The sequence below is a fragment of the Oreochromis niloticus genome, linkage group LG23 (genome assembly GCF_001858045.2).
Source record: "Oreochromis niloticus isolate F11D_XX linkage group LG23, O_niloticus_UMD_NMBU, whole genome shotgun sequence".
In the NCBI taxonomy this organism is placed as follows: Eukaryota; Metazoa; Chordata; class Actinopteri; order Cichliformes; family Cichlidae; genus Oreochromis; species Oreochromis niloticus.
The window spans coordinates 733,463-748,880 of NC_031986.2; the positions used below are offsets into that span (position 1 = coordinate 733,463).

General features: G+C 40.2%; 2 protein-coding genes and 1 non-coding gene across 4 annotated transcripts; all 3 read left to right on the forward strand.

Annotated features, from left to right (window-relative positions):
- The first annotated feature begins 201 nt into the window (after positions 1-201).
- Positions 202-6,529, forward strand: nop58 (NOP58 ribonucleoprotein homolog (yeast)). 2 transcript variants are annotated; one of them, XM_019355608.2, is made up of 15 exons: positions 202-411; positions 862-938; positions 1,049-1,101; positions 1,309-1,433; positions 1,514-1,650; positions 1,839-1,903; positions 2,170-2,304; positions 2,615-2,760; positions 2,921-3,047; positions 3,254-3,417; positions 3,515-3,649; positions 5,505-5,566; positions 5,653-5,804; positions 5,888-6,015; positions 6,100-6,529. In XM_019355608.2, exons 1-15 carry the CDS (start codon positions 367-369, stop codon positions 6,157-6,159), a joined length of 1,611 nt encoding a protein of 536 aa, XP_019211153.1. In that variant the 5' UTR covers positions 202-366; the 3' UTR covers positions 6,160-6,529. The 2 variants fall into 2 exon arrangements, with proteins under 2 accessions (XP_019211153.1, XP_019211152.1); XM_019355607.2 differs by having other exon boundaries at positions 204-411; positions 5,885-6,015.
- LOC112844001 (small nucleolar RNA SNORD11B) lies at positions 3,095-3,178 on the forward strand. Its single transcript, XR_003216556.1, has one exon. It is a non-coding gene; the product is annotated as a small nucleolar RNA SNORD11B (small nucleolar RNA).
- Positions 6,530-9,209: 2,680 nt separating the features above from the next.
- wdr12 (WD repeat domain 12) lies at positions 9,210-14,416 on the forward strand. The gene is made up of 13 exons (XM_003460009.5): positions 9,210-9,450; positions 9,721-9,815; positions 10,971-11,065; positions 11,184-11,290; positions 11,741-11,856; positions 11,946-12,100; positions 12,191-12,236; positions 12,326-12,411; positions 12,510-12,650; positions 13,428-13,533; positions 13,622-13,754; positions 13,991-14,063; positions 14,153-14,416. Exons 1-13 carry the CDS (start codon positions 9,410-9,412, stop codon positions 14,222-14,224), a joined length of 1,266 nt encoding a protein of 421 aa, XP_003460057.1. The 5' UTR covers positions 9,210-9,409; the 3' UTR covers positions 14,225-14,416.
- The last annotated feature ends 1,002 nt before the right edge of the window (positions 14,417-15,418 follow it).

Genomic DNA, 15,418 nt, shown 5'->3' on the forward strand with positions numbered 1-15,418 from the left:
TATGTGCCGTTTGCGTAATTAAACATATTTCAAAGTGTATTTTTTTCCACAATAGAAGCAGAAACATATTATAAGGTAAAGAAAACGTAAAAATACATTGGACAATACGGTGCATTAGATACACCGAGATCCACCCATCCGTAGAAACCTTTTCTTCCGCTTATTTATAAATAAACCCTAAATTGTCTTTTTAATGTTAAGCTCGGGGGATAGCGACCGACGTGAGCGAACCTGGCAACCCAGTAGTTTCCTGGTGCCCTGTCCACGCCGCGTGTGTTTCAGAGTGAGGGCAGCAGCGTGGTGATCGAGGTGGAAACGCGAAGGCTCCAGAGGTGTGCACAATAACTGCACTAAGGCGCTGCCAAAATGCTCGTGTTGTTTGAAACCGCAGCTGGATATGCAATATTCAAAGTAAGTATTCGACTATTGTTCGCGATCTTTTTAAAATGGGGGACTTTAACACGGGCTCTTTGCGTTAGCCCGGATTAGCCATCCAGCTAGTTCATTGAGTGTCGGTAGAAGGTGGCATAAACGTGTTATTTACGGTATGAAAAAAGCAATCTCTTCGTTGTACTTGCGGATATGGATTAAACTTTTATTTAAAGTTGTTTTGTTTGCGCACGAGCTTGCCTAAGTCATAAGCGAACATCAAGCTTGTACTGTGAAGGGCCTGCAACCACGTGTGCACACTGAGGTGGTGCTGACTCTACTTTTCAACTAAGTCCCATGCATTTTAGAATTGTAGATTGTTCAAATGCGTTTATCATCCATTAATTTTTTAAAGTTACATTTTTAACGATGTAAGCCAGCCCACTGCTTGACAGATTTCTTTTAACTAATGTCTGTGTATTGTGTTTTAAGGTCCTCAATGAATCCAAACTGCAGCAGGTCGACTGCCTGTATAAGGAGTTTGAAACTCCCGAAAAAGCCAATAAAATGTAAGTGCTGATGTTACATTTTACCACCTGACGACACATATAACCATGGACTTATTACGATAAATCGTAGATGGAATGTAACTTCCACGTTTTTCCTTTTGTCCTACCAGCGTTAAGCTGAAGCATTTTGAGAAGTTCCAGGACACAACAGAGGCCTTAGCAGGTAATGATAAATTTGAGCCCTAATGTTTACCTGAGATTTGTCTGTGATGCAAAGCTGTGTCTGATTAAACATGAGGTATTGCACAGTCCTCGTCACTACCACTGAGACCAATTCCTCCTCACACATATGAGAATTGACACTTTTTGTGTTTTGTGTAAGCGCTTAGCACAGCTAAGCTTTATTTTATTCTCTATTTCCACTTTTCAGCTGCGACTGCCCTTGTTGAGGGAAAACTTGGCAAGAGTCTGAAGAAGGTCCTGAAGAAAGTTGTTGCCAAGGAAGCTCATGAGCAGCTGGCTATTAGTGATGCAAAACTTGGTGGCGTTATCAAAGTAAGTCACTGATATTTCTGTCAGCCTGAAAGACAGCATTGTTATCGAACGTTGTGTTTCTAATGACTTCTGGTCTTCAGGAAAAACTGGACCTGAGCTGTGTCCACAGCCCTGCTGTGGCTGAACTGATGAGATGCATCAGGGGTCAGATGGAGAGCCTCATCACTGGACTTCCTCCCAGGGAGATGAGTGCTATGTCTTTAGGGTTGGCTCACAGGTTAGTGGTGCACAGATTATGTTATATGAATGCAGCTGCTGCCTATGATTACATTTGCTGTCTGAAATATTTGTGTAGATTTTTCTCAGCATTCGTCACTACCACTGAGGCAGCAACCCTCTGGCTTATTGAAAATCCCTTCATTAATCTAGAAATTTGAATTAACTCATGTTCTCATCTGGTTGCAGTTTATCCCGCTACAAGCTGAAGTTCAGTCCTGACAAGGTGGACACAATGATCGTGCAGGCTATTTGTGAGTGTTGTTTTACACAGTTATGTCTGTTGTTGTGCCTGTAACATGTCAGACAAGAAAACTCTTAGAACAATCAGCAGTCTAAATTATTTTCAGAATGTCCAAAAACCTTCAGTCTGTTATCATTGCAAACAAAGAAAACATCTAAATTTTTCTGTTTAGGATTATAAAAATTAATAAATTATAAATTATTGATATTTTTGCTCTAAAAATGATCATTTAAGCAGTTAACATCAGCTGTACTGTGTTTTCGTCCTTGCCTCTAGCTCTTCTGGATGACCTGGACAAAGAACTTAATAATTACATAATGCGTTGCAGAGAGTGGTATGGCTGGCATTTCCCTGAGCTCGGAAAAGTGATCACAGACAACTTAGCCTACTGCAAGAGTGTCCGCAAAATAGGTAAGGACCATCCTGCATTTGCACAACACAGTCAGAGAAGCAGAGGTCTAGATATCCTAAATAGTGTGAGTAAAGCCAGCAAAAACACAGCAATCCTACAATTTCCACATTCAAATTCATTAGCACTCTTTAATTTTAATCAAAGCCTCTTTCAGTCTTTAAGAATTTATGGTTTCCTGTCAGGCTGAGTAAACCAGAGTGCTCTGAGCTTGTTTAAAGTCAGCGTTTTGTTACTCTAAGACTCACCTACATTGGTTTAACTTCCATGTGGTGACATTCCAGAGTAACTGCCATATGTTTGTGTCTACAGGTGATCGCACAAATGTCGCTGGCTCTGATCTATCAGATATCCTCCCCGAGGAGATCGAGGTCGAGGTTAAATTGGCTGCTGAAATCTCCATGGGAACAGAAGTGTCAGAGGAGGACATTGGCAACATCAGGCACCTATGTGATCAGGTGTGTGTCCTCACTGTTTGCTACAGTGATTGTGATGGCGATCACTGTTGTCTGTTGCAAAAACAGGGTTTTCTATGCGTCTTTGCCTTTCGTGACTGGTACCCTGCATTCGTGAATTTGTTTTTGAATGTTCTCTTTATATATTTTTTTTCTCCCATAGGTGGTAGAGATTTCAGAATACCGGGCTCAGCTCTACGACTACCTGAAGAACAGAATGATGGCAATCGCTCCCAACCTCACTGTAATGGTGGGGGAGCTGGTTGGCGCCCGTCTCATCTCACATGCAGGTGAGTTTGGGTGGGGGAGGGCAAAAGTCAGGTAATTTGTGAAAACTGGCCTAGCAGTGATGATGATGACACTAAGTCACTTTCCTGAACATGACTGATGGTTTTAAGTCACTACCTCATCTGAGCTGGCAGTGAAAGCACTAGTAGTCAGGTCCTTGAAGAGCACCATAGCTACAGTTCTTTGTTTCATTCATTGTGCGATCCAGGTTCCCTTCTGAATCTGGCAAAGCATCCAGCCTCCACAGTCCAGATCCTTGGAGCAGAGAAGGCTCTTTTTAGAGCCCTGAAGACGCGCAAAGACACACCCAAGTATGGTCTCATATACCATGCTTCTCTAGTGGGCCAGACCACTGCTAAGAACAAGGGCAAGGTATGTTCTTAGAGTGTGATATGTGACTGAATAATGGTTGGTGGCCAAAATGTGAAGCTGTCAACTCAGGCTTTGGTTTTCTGTAATGCCATTGCAGATTTCCAGGATGCTGGCAGCTAAAGCAGCCCTGGCTATTCGCTATGACGCTCTCGGAGAAGACACAAATGCAGAAATGGGTGCAGAGAACCGTGCCAAGCTGGAGGCCAGACTACGTCAGTTGGAAGATAAGGGAGTAAGTACAGCTACAACCCCTATTCCTGAAAAGTTGGGATGCTATTTAACCTCCTGGGACCTGGCGTCCACGTATGTGGACATCACATTTTGGGTTGTCTAGACCAAAATACTAAATTTTGCTCTGCAAGGGCCTGATATCCACTTACGAGGACATTATACTGCCATTGTTCTATCGAAATTTAAAACAAATGTCCTCATAGGGCTGAGTGATATGGCCTAAAATCCATATCACAGTATAATTTGAAGCATGTGTGGTAACGATATATATCACGATATATTCTTTTCTTCTGTATAACGTATTTTACACACTATAAGGCACACTTAAAATCCTTTAATTTTCTCAAAAATCGACAGTGTGCCTTATGTATGAATTCTGGTTGTGCTTACTGACCTCGAACCGATTTTATGTGGTTCACGGCGCTCAGAAATCGGTCAAAAAATGTTTTAATACGACTTTGGTAAGCTATGAAGGCGCACCGCTTGATGGATTGCCGGAGCATTACGGCTGCTGTAGTCAGGAGCCTTGTGGAGTAATCTGGGTCCCAAACTCTGTCTACTTCAGGTCCCAAAGTCAAACAAACACTGCGGCATCGCTGAGAGTTAAAAACTGTGTAAATTCTTTCATTTTTAATAAAATGATCAGTGTTGCTGCTTTACCAGGTGTAACAATTAAGTTTAACATCCAGGCATCCATGAAAACAGAATTTATTAAATTCAACGGAGTTAGAAGTTAGCGGAAGTTAGCTCGCTAGTTTCCACCTAAACATGATATAGCATGTTCTGACTGAGATTTCTGAAAAAATTAAAATGTACAGCTCTGCTGTCACTTCCAACATAAATGAAGGGAGAAAATTAAACAGCAGTGACGTTGGTAGGGTTACTGAAGTTGGACTAGCTGGTATATAATGATGTGCTACGTGATTGCTAGCAAAACAGCTACGTTAGCATAACATTAGCACAGTGAAGCTGAAGGATGAATGCCAACTTTTTTCCACTCGATTAAAGTTTACATGAGGGTTTCTGGTGGTTAGGGACTAATGCAATTGCATGGCAGAATGCTGTAAACGGAGCAAACTTCAGCCAGGAGAACAACAGAGCTAATCCATCCACGATATGAGGTTAGTCATTACTATACTGCAACAACATGGGAATAGAGCAGCTGCGAGAGAATTCAGCATTAATGAATCAATGGTACGGAAGTGGAGGAAGCGCAGTTTTTGGCTTTCCCCATGTTCCAAAAGTGCTTTGTCTCTTTGCTATTACTGTCGCCTGGCATAATTTGGAGATGATATTGTTTGCAGCGTATACCTTTCAGTATTGATGGTGCCTCTCCAGATGTGACAGTTGCATAACCATTAATCCATTCCTGTACTATCAGAGATGCAGGCTTTTGACCGTAGTGCTGATAAGAAGCCACATGGCCTCTCGTCCCTATAGTTCACAGGACTTGGTATCCCTATTTACCAGAAAGAACTGCAAATTTGATTTGTCTGATCACAGGACAGTTTCTCGTTTTGCTTTAGTCTGAACATTAGCCCTAAGAACACAACATCAGTTCTGGGTTATGTTCACAAATGTGGCTGTACCTCAGGAGGTGGAGCAGGTCATCTACTAATTGGACGGTTCGCCATTCCATGTCTGGCTGCTCCAGTCTCCCCAATCCTTGAGGAAGATACTAAATGCAAGTAGTATCTTGGTCCAATAGTGCACTTTGAGTGTCCAGGGAGAAAAGTGCTATATGCAAACTGTAATGGAGTTTTGTATTTCTTCTGAATCTGTTATCCTGGTAAAATCCCTGTTTTTGTTATTTTTTTCCCCTCCTTTAGTCACTGAATCCACATTTTTCTTTTCAGATTCGAAGAATCAGTGGAACAGGCAAAGCAATGGCAAAGGCAGATAAATACCAGCACAAGAGGTGAGTAGTCACTTGCAGCTCCTTTGCAGATTTCCACATCTATATATGTAAGGTGGTTAATGCCTGCTACAACTTTTCCTCCACAGTGAAGTGAGAATTTATGATCCGTCAGGTGATTCTACGATTCCGTCCACATCGAAGAAGAGGAAGTTTGAGGAGGTAGAAGAAGAGGATGCCACAGAGCCCACGACACCAGCAGTCAAACCCAAAAAGGCAAAACAGGAGTTGGCAATAGAAGGTGAGTGAGTTTGGAATCAATCATTTGCCTCCTGTGCATTTGGATCTGTGATGCTGATAGTGTTCTGGCTCTGTGTTTAGAAGAAGAACAAGCAGAAACATCAGCGGCAGCAGAGGAGACCCCAAAGAAAAAGAAGAAGAAAAAGAAGGATAAGAAAGCAGAGGAGAAAATGGAAGAACCAAAGGAAGAAGAGGTGGTAGCAGTTACTGAGGTAAGATGGAAGCTAAAGTTTTAAAATTATCCCTTTTTTTTTCTTCTTCTTCTTCTGTAATGACACCCCTCTCTCTCTCTCCAGACAACAGAGAAGAAGAAAAAAAAGAAAAAGAAGGTAAAAGAGGAGCAGGAAGAAGATTGAAAGGAGAGGAGAGTGTAAATAGTTTTGTTTTTTTGTCTTTTATTTTTATTATTCAATTATATTTTCTGAGGACAATACAGTATTGAGTGCCTGTCTGTGGACATCTGAAAAGAAGTTCACAGTAAACAGAGTAATCATTAGATCTCATTCTTTTCTGTTGTCATAAAGAAACTGTACAATAAGTCTTTTTTTCTTTTTTCTTTTTCTTTTTTTTGAAGATGCTTAAGCTTAATCTACCAAAAGCCTGTGTAGACGAGCATTTGTTTTATTCACAAAGAGATCTAATTGAGTCATGAGTTCAGTACAGATTTCCCAGTTCTCTTGTGATAAACAAAACCAGGTGAAATAAAACCTTTTGCTCAAATGCTGAGTGTGTGTGTGTGTGTGTGTTTGTTTGTTTTTTGCACAAATAGGTGCATCCAGCAGGGGTGGGAAGTAATTAAGTACAAATACTTCACTTATTGTACTAACTAGTTTTAGCTGTCTGTACTTGAGTATTTATTTTTCTGACTACTTTTACTCCCTATATTTTTCCACAAAACTTTCTACTTATATTTTCAAAACAGATTTGTTACTTTAGGTTCAGTGGTATCATCTAAAGTGTTATAAGTGAGTTTTTTCTAAGTAGCATGTAATTTCAAATTCAACATTTTTATCAGCTAAACAAATGTCAGCAAACTGTGTGAACACAGTGTGTCTGCTAGCTAAAGGTACAGCTGCTGGGTTTCCCAGGGAGAGAAAAGAGTAACTTCACTCAGAGATAGAAAAAGATATAGGATAAGTTTTTTTTTTTTTTTTTTTTTAAGCCTCATGCCCAGTACATTTGAACTTGAATCAAAGTGTTTGGGAAAGTGTCAAATTTTGGTCCTATAACATGTGAGGGTAGGGTGTCCCACCTCATATCCTGACATAGTCATAGGACTGCATGGTGTGAGAACGTGTTTGCTCTAGTAATTATATTTTTAATGACTTGAACTCTAAATAAAAGAAAAAAGAAACGTGAGTGTAAAGATACAACATTGTGTGGATGACCAAATGGTGCCATTTAAGGGCAAGCAAATTCAAGCAGTACCTAACCAGTAAATTAAGAAAACAGAATTTGAAAATATTAGTCCTTGCTGTATCAATTCAAAAAATGAAGCAAGGTGGCAGGTGGTCGCCCCTCCCTGAGTCTGGTTCTCCTGGAGCTTTTATCCTGTTAAAAGGGAGTTTTTCATTCCTCCTGTAGCCAAGTGCTTGATTTTAGGGGGCCGTCAGAGTTTTCTCTGTATTGTTGTGGGTTCATACATTAGAATATAATCCACCTTGAGGGAATTTCTGTTGTGATTTGGCGGAATACAAGTGAAATTGCATTAACTCGAATAAGGCAAGATGCATGTGTATAAAGTGAATTGTGCACCTCTGCTTTACAGCACAGAAGAACTGTTAAGAAAAGTTTCACACACTGTCAGAGAATGACAGCAAAATCTCACAACATGAGAATCTATATTCGAACCTAAGCCTGTATCAAGCCATACTTAGTTATTTGTTTCAAAACTGGTTGACATTTTTTGAATACTTAAAAAATATATTTTTCGCTTTCTAACAGCTGTGTAATTATTTATGAGTTAATAATTTTCTCTGTTGATGTATGCCACTGTTGGAGAGGGGTTGTCTGAAATTTAAAATGATTTATTTTGGCACTAAAATGGTCCAAAATGACTCAGATCATTTTCAGCATGTACCATCAAAATGTGTGCAGTAGAGGGTTAAGGCCACATTAAGGAAAATAAATATTGTTGTTCATTTTGAGAATAAAGTCCAAATATTGAGATTAAAGTTGAAAGTGTATTTTGAGGAAAAGTCAAATTGTGGAGATTACAGTTGTTTCAAGACAAACCATACTTCAGAATCAGAATCAGAATCGGTAACAAGAAAGTAAAATTATTTCTCTTTTAGCTCATAGACACAGTGTGGTGATCAGTATAAAGACATTAAGAAGATGGTGTAGAAAGCTGGATCTGGTTAGATGGAAAACAAAGGAAATGGCTCTTAATGGACAGATGCAAGGTTATTGATGATTACACCCTCATGTAATAAAGATGATGTGTCAAAAGACAGCTGATCAGTTTGTTTCACTAAGCTATCTAAACAATGAATTGTAATGGGTATAGCAGTTTGTCTTGAAACAACAATGGCTTCACATGTCAACTTTTTTTCTCAAAATAGATGTTCGACTTAATCTCGAAATTTTTACTTTACTCTCAAAATGATGAACAATATATTTTTTTCTTAATGTGGCCCCAATAATCCCCCCACCTGCTGAATCCCACCGTAACCCCTGACTTTTCTTATTTTACTGTTTAGGTGTGGAGGCAAAGTCACCCTCTACAATGTAGGCAATAGAAAATAGGTATAAAATGTACCCAAACCGAGTACATTAATTTGAATCAAAATTTAAATTACAATAATATTTATATTTTCATTTTCTAATATTATTTTATTATTACATTTATATAGTATAAGGTTCAGTTACCTTTGTACAAAAATGATTATAAAAATTTTCCTTCATGGAGCTCATTTTTACTTTCTTTCTTTGAGTACATTTCGGAGTTTGTACTTTTGCTTTAGTAAAGAATTTAAATTTTCAATTAGGCAACAAACATTTAAACCCTTTGAAGCTCTCATTACATGTAAAGGCGATATACTCAGACCTGATGCTTTGGACTCATGTTTAAACTCATGTGCTAATACAGAGTATTGTCAGGTGAAGCTAACCTTTGTTTTTATTGATTAAAAGTGCTGATAAGCTATCAGAAGTTATGACGAAACTTTGATATTAGTTATTTTTGTTCACCCAATGTAAATAAAAAATATTATTTCTATTAAATTCCACCGTGTATACTGACATTCACATCGATGAATGTAAATAGCAGTCTCTAGATCTTTTAGGTCATTATTAATACAAATATTTTACATTGAGGTTCATCTAATCATCGTAACAACTGGTTCGTAGAGGATTTATCATTAAAACATTGCCGATGAGTCCTGCCATCCTAAGGAAGTCCGAACTCCCGAGTGACCGAGCTTGGGAGAAGCGGAAGCAAAGTTCGCATACTGGCCAGGCGTCACTAGACGAACACAGAGCATCTACTTTTCGTATTGCAGTGGTTTGTTTCGTACCACATGGCATAACTGCACGAGAAGCGCGTTATGAGGATTCCTTGTATTTTAATATTCTAGAGCTCGTGGTTGGCAAAATAAGCACAAAATGTCTCAGATACAGGCAAGATTCTTCACAGAAGACAAAAGGTGAGGTTTAAAAGAAAAAAAAAAACCTCAACAGAAAATGACAAACAAGCAAGCGAGCTAGCTAACTTGCTAGCTGTAATTTAGAGTAAACAGCATCGTCTCATTGTGGGATGTTCTGTCTTTTCCTCTTGCAAATAAATTCTTTTTTTATCTGTAGTTCTGATCGTGGCTAATTCGTAGCTATGTTGTTTTTTTTTTTTAAAATGCTAATGCTAACAGTGTGAAGTTATGTAGACTCCGGTAGCAGCTAAAATGTGTCTATCTCTGTAGGTACGTTGTAGATGATGTCCCGTTCTCCATCCCAGCTGCATCCGAAGTGCAGGAACTCAGCAATGTAATCAACAAGCTGCTGGAAGCTAAAAATGGTAAGCTCACTTTATCATAGGCACACAAACTATTCCCCACCTCCTTTACAATTCAGCCTCCAGCTGCAGAACTGTAAACACAGATTAAATAGCATTATAATCCTAATCCTCAATCACAGGGGCGGATCTACATATGGTGGCACCGCATGGCGGATCTACAGGGGTGGCATGGGGTGGCATGCCCTAAAATATTCTCTTGCCACCCTAGTTTTGCATATGACAGTGTTGTTTATTAAAATAAGATAGCATTAACACTTCGAGCCTAGCTAAAATTAACATTGAATATGAATTCTAAAACTGAATTTAGATCAACTTTATTTCTTGTTGTCCATAGCAACCGATGCTTACGATTGTGCCAGAGTACATTTTGAATCAATGCCATGGGCATTTTTAGATTTCACACAGGCGTTGATTGTTACACTCTGGGGTCGATGGACACACCTCATCTCCAAATCACCTGACCGATTTAAGATGCCATAGCAACAAGCTGCAGCCACGTTGAGTCTCCATTCAACTTGTGTTGAAAGTTCAGACTTCAAACTATACACCAGTTTTTAAATTTTATTGATAGGCCACTAAATCCAGAGCTACGATCATAAAAATACACGTGATGCTTTCTTCTACTATCATCACATTTAGTGTGGGATGAAATGGTAAAAAGTGTGTTTTCTAAGGACGGCACAAAAAAAGTTCAGGAAAAAATGCCACCCCTTTTGTATTGGTGTAAAAGTGTACCATATTGACCAACAAAAAAAATATTGTCAACACATGGGATTTGGTTATTTTGGAAGGGGTGAATGTTTTCAGAATGACGGCTGTGGGAGAGAGAAAGAGAGAGCGAGTGTCTCCAGGTGAAGAACAGACGGAGTGATGCACCTCCTGCTGTCAGGCCTGCAGGGTTTAGGCCTGTGGTGTTCTCCTCTCTCTTGTGGCAGACAAAATATTTTTTGCACTGGCGCAAATACTGTGTGTGTCACCTTTTTGTGGCACCTGATTGTTCTGTAAATTTAGTTTTAGTAGTATTTTTAATTGGTTGCACTATATATATATATATATATATGTGTGTGTGTGTGTGTGTGTGTGTGTCAAATTTAGTCCTTATCACAGACTGTACTTGTAAAATTCTCCAGATAATTTATTTGGTTCTCTTCACAGCTTCTCACAGTAAAGTGGAGTTTGACTTCCTGGTCAGGGGTCAGTTCCTGCGAACCTCACTGTCAGCTCACATGGAGACAGAGAGTATATTAACGGTATGGCCTGCTATAGTGCTTAAACTCGTATGGATATATTGTATAAAGCGAGTCATAAGCATCCACATGAGTAAAACAACATTAACCAGATGTTTTACTCTGTTTGCCCGTGTCTCAGGAAGAAGTTGTGGAGATAGAATACGTGGAGCGGATCACGGCCCCAGAACCCGAGGAGTGCATGATGCATGATGACTGGATTAGCTCTGCAGATGCTGATGCTGAATGGTAAGATGGTTGAGAGCAGATCATTAGTGTGCTTTTTATTAAGTGGGAAATTAGCTCAGCAAAGATTCAGTTGTGATATGTTCATATTTTCTTTTGTCTTCTTGGTTGTTCATTAGCTAAACAAAAGTCTTAAACCGCCCCTTATTCTTTACCTTTTACTTCCAGGGAGCCAGACTTTCTATTCCTTTTAAAGTGGTCCAGAGCAATAGTGCTGCAGGCTTTCTGAAAGTCTTGTCTATTTTTTCTTTGGACATTGGCTTCTTTTTCAGTTCAGTTCTTGTACTTTGACCATAAAGGGATTAACCAGTGCTGTATACATAACGGACAACATGGCAAAGAACCAGAAGAAGCTTGAAGCTTCTATATGAAAATATTGTGAAACTGAAGATGTTCGAGCAGAGGGTTCATAATGATTTGAAAATGGAATGACCCTTATTTTTTCCCCTGCAGGATCTTAACAGGGTCATACGACAAGACTGCCAGAATTTGGTCTACTGAGGGCAAGCCTGTGATGACTGTGCCTGGACATACAGATGTGGTCAAAGACGTAGCCTGGGTCAAAAGAGGTGAGTGGGACAAAATGAAACAGACAAGTACTGCTATGTTAATAGTCAAAGGCTTTATTAAGTCCTCTTTGTGGATGTTTTCTGTGTAGAGGGTCTGACCTCTCTGCTTCTGACGGCCTCTCTGGACCAAACCGTGTTACTGTGGGAGTGGAACTCTGAGAGAAACAAGGTGGAAGCCAGACATTGCTGTCGTGGACACGCGGGGAGCGTTGACACCATTTCTGTAGACCCCACAGGAACGAAGGTAAGGTTGGAGAGGGCAAGACAAAAACTCAAAAGACAACAAAGAGTGCTGCGATTAATGACTTTGGATGTTTGTGGTAAACACTTTCAGTTCTGCAGTGGCTCTTGGGACAAAATGTTGAAGATCTGGTCAGCAGGTATGATCCCAGAATGATTCAAGGACTCTTTATTGTTAAAAAAGGTATTGTTGTGAGGCTGCTACAAACTATATTTCCTGTGCTGTCAGTGCCTACAGATGAGCAGGATGAGATCGAGGAGCCGGCTGACAGACCGAGGAAAAAACAGAAGACTCAGCAGCTCGGCCTGACCAGGGTGAGTGCACAACCAGAGTATGATTGACTGGAGAATAAGCCCGCTAAGTCATTGCAAAATGAGTTGGGGTTTTTTGTTTTGTTTGTTTTTTGACACAGACTCCCTTGATGACATTGTCGGGACACAGCGAGGCAGTGTCATCTGTCCTGTGGTGTGACAGTGAGGAGGTTTGTAGCGCGTCTTGGGACCACACCATCCGCATATGGGACGTCGATACTGGAGGGATGAAAACTACGTTGGTGAGAAAAATAGAAAGTGACTGAATTAGCAATAATAAAGACTTTTGGTTGTTTCATGTGACAGATTAATGAGCATCATCCTACATCGTGGCTCAAGAGTTGGCAGTTTGTCTTGTAATCGGAAGGTTGCCTGTTCAAGCCCGATTTCTCCGACAGTCTTGGTCGTTGTGTCCTTGGGCAAGACACTTCACCCGTTGCCTACTGGTGGTGGTCAGAGGGGCCCGGTGGCGCCAGTGTCCGGCAGCCTCGCCTCTGTCAGTTCGCCCCAGGGCAGCTGTGGCTACAATGTAGCTTGCCATCACCAGTGTGTGAATGCGTGGATGACTGAATGTAGTGTAAAGCCTTTGGGGTCCATAGGGACTAAGTAAAGCGCTATACAAATACAGGCCATTTACCATTTACAGGCTTTTATTTTGTTAGCTATGTCACAGAGGGTATAAGGTATCACAGGTATAAATGATAAAAAGACTCAGAGCCACAATTTGACTTGTTTCTTCAGTGTATGAGTGATTTAAAATGCCTATAATAGAGGAAATCAAACCAGTGAAATACACTACGTATTACTGCTATATGCCTGTGTGTAGTGGATGTATGCAATGCGTGTCCTTAAAATATTTACCCAACCCTAAGATAAATCTTAGGGTTACAGACTAATTCAAAACTCAGTTAACGGCTCAAATCGTTTGAAATAGCATATTTATCAACCACCAAGTTTACCTTTTGTTATCATATACTCAGTTTTCCAGTATTTACCAGTTTGACTTTTTCTTTTCACAGACTGGCAGCAAAGTGTTTAACTGTATTTCCTACTCACCTTTGTGTCGACGGCTAGCCTCAGGTAGCACCGATAGACACATCCGACTGTGGGACCCTCGCACCAAAGGTACAACTGTTCTAAATGTCACAGGGATCTATGTGTTGACTTTTGTTGTTTGTCACTCTTGTTATCTTTACAACTCCTCTTCTTTCAGATGGGTCTCTTGTTCTGCTGTCGCTGACCTCTCACACTGGCTGGGTTACCGCTGTCAAGTGGGCACCATCACATGAGCACCAGTTGGTCTCGGGTTCCCTTGACAACCTGATCAAACTTTGGGATACCAGAAGGTCAGTGAAGCTCATAATTGGTACTACTGTTAAGGGCTGTGCTCTAGTCACAAGGAACATATTTCTAATGGGACATGACCAGAGGTGGGAAGTATTGAAGTACAAATACTTAGTTACTGTACTTAAGTAGAGCAGGCATCTGTACTTGACCTAAGTATTTATTGTTCTGACTACTTCTTTAACAGAAATATTTTCTACTCCTTACATATTTAAAACATTTCTCTGTTGTCTCCCAGCTGTAAGGCTCCTCTGTATGACCTGGCGGCCCATGAAGACAAAGTATTTTGTGTGGACTGGACAGAAAGCGGGGTACGATGTGTACGATATTTGCACACCAACAGGTGATAGATGGAAACAGTGATGTTCTCACAGTGTCCTCTCTCTGTTTCTGTTTTCAGCTGATGCTGAGTGGAGGCGCAGATAACAAGTTGTATACCTACAGATACTCAGCCCAACAGGCAGAGGCATAGAGATTCAGCACACATTGGACAGACAGACACAAAGACAATATTCAGGACTTACATCAAGGACTTCAAAGTGTTGGACAAATATTTTGGCTTTGTTCTTTGCTTTCCTGATTCGTTTTACACAAATTTTCTTACAGCTCGTCCTCATTTCAATGTTATCCAAACAGATTATAAATTAACTTTTTTCTCCTAAAATGTTGTCTCCTCACCTTCATTTAACTATATTTATATGTCAGTTTATAAAGTGTGTGTGTGGGGGTTATTTTGACTGTGTGCCAAGATAGGGTCATTGTCTTGTTTGAAGTTGAATCTGCACCCCAGTCTGAGGTCCAGAGTGCTCTGGAGCAGGATATCAAGAACGCCACTGTACTGATTCATCTCCCCCTCAACCCTGACTAGTTTTTCAGTTACGCAAGTTAAAGAAACATTTGACAGATCAGAACTGTGGAAGTAGTGGAAGCAGCTGCTGGTCATCATCTACACTACCATCCTCTGTTGTGGTAGTGGTCACTGTCTGATGACCAGACAGTTACTAGTGTGCAGTCTGTCCTGCACACTAGTCACTGTCTGGTTTTGCTCAGCCACGAAGAAGGACAATGCCAATCAGGTCTGTAGAGAGGATCGTTCAGTTCATTTCAATTAGCAAAATCCCTACACAACATCAGTTAGGTAACCTCAAGGTTTATATTAATAAACTACCTTTTAATTAAAAAAAAAAAAAGATTAACACATTATGCATTCACATAATAAACTTCCTCATATTCCTCAAGAGCCAGAGTCAACCTGTTGACTATTTCCTCCAACTGGTTTGTCAGTGGAGGTGTGATGAAAGAAGGAGCTCCAACTCCTACTTGATTAATATGCCTAACACAGCTTTCTTAACAACTTGACGACTGAAACCAACTGACATGACCAGATCAGCTTTCCAACATATTGGTGCTCAAGTTCCTAAGGGACTCATTCATTTATAATAAATAATTATATCTACATTCATTTTGAATTTTAGCTACATTCACTATTTATAGACTGACTCATATAGCCAGTATCACGACCATCAGAATCGCTAGTTTCTTTTGACATTATCACGTGGAACACATGTAGATTTAACATGCTATATATTTATTTATCACGCCCATCACGTCCAAATCACGTCCATCTTTACGTATCGGAGGAAACAACAGATTAACCTCTGGTAGG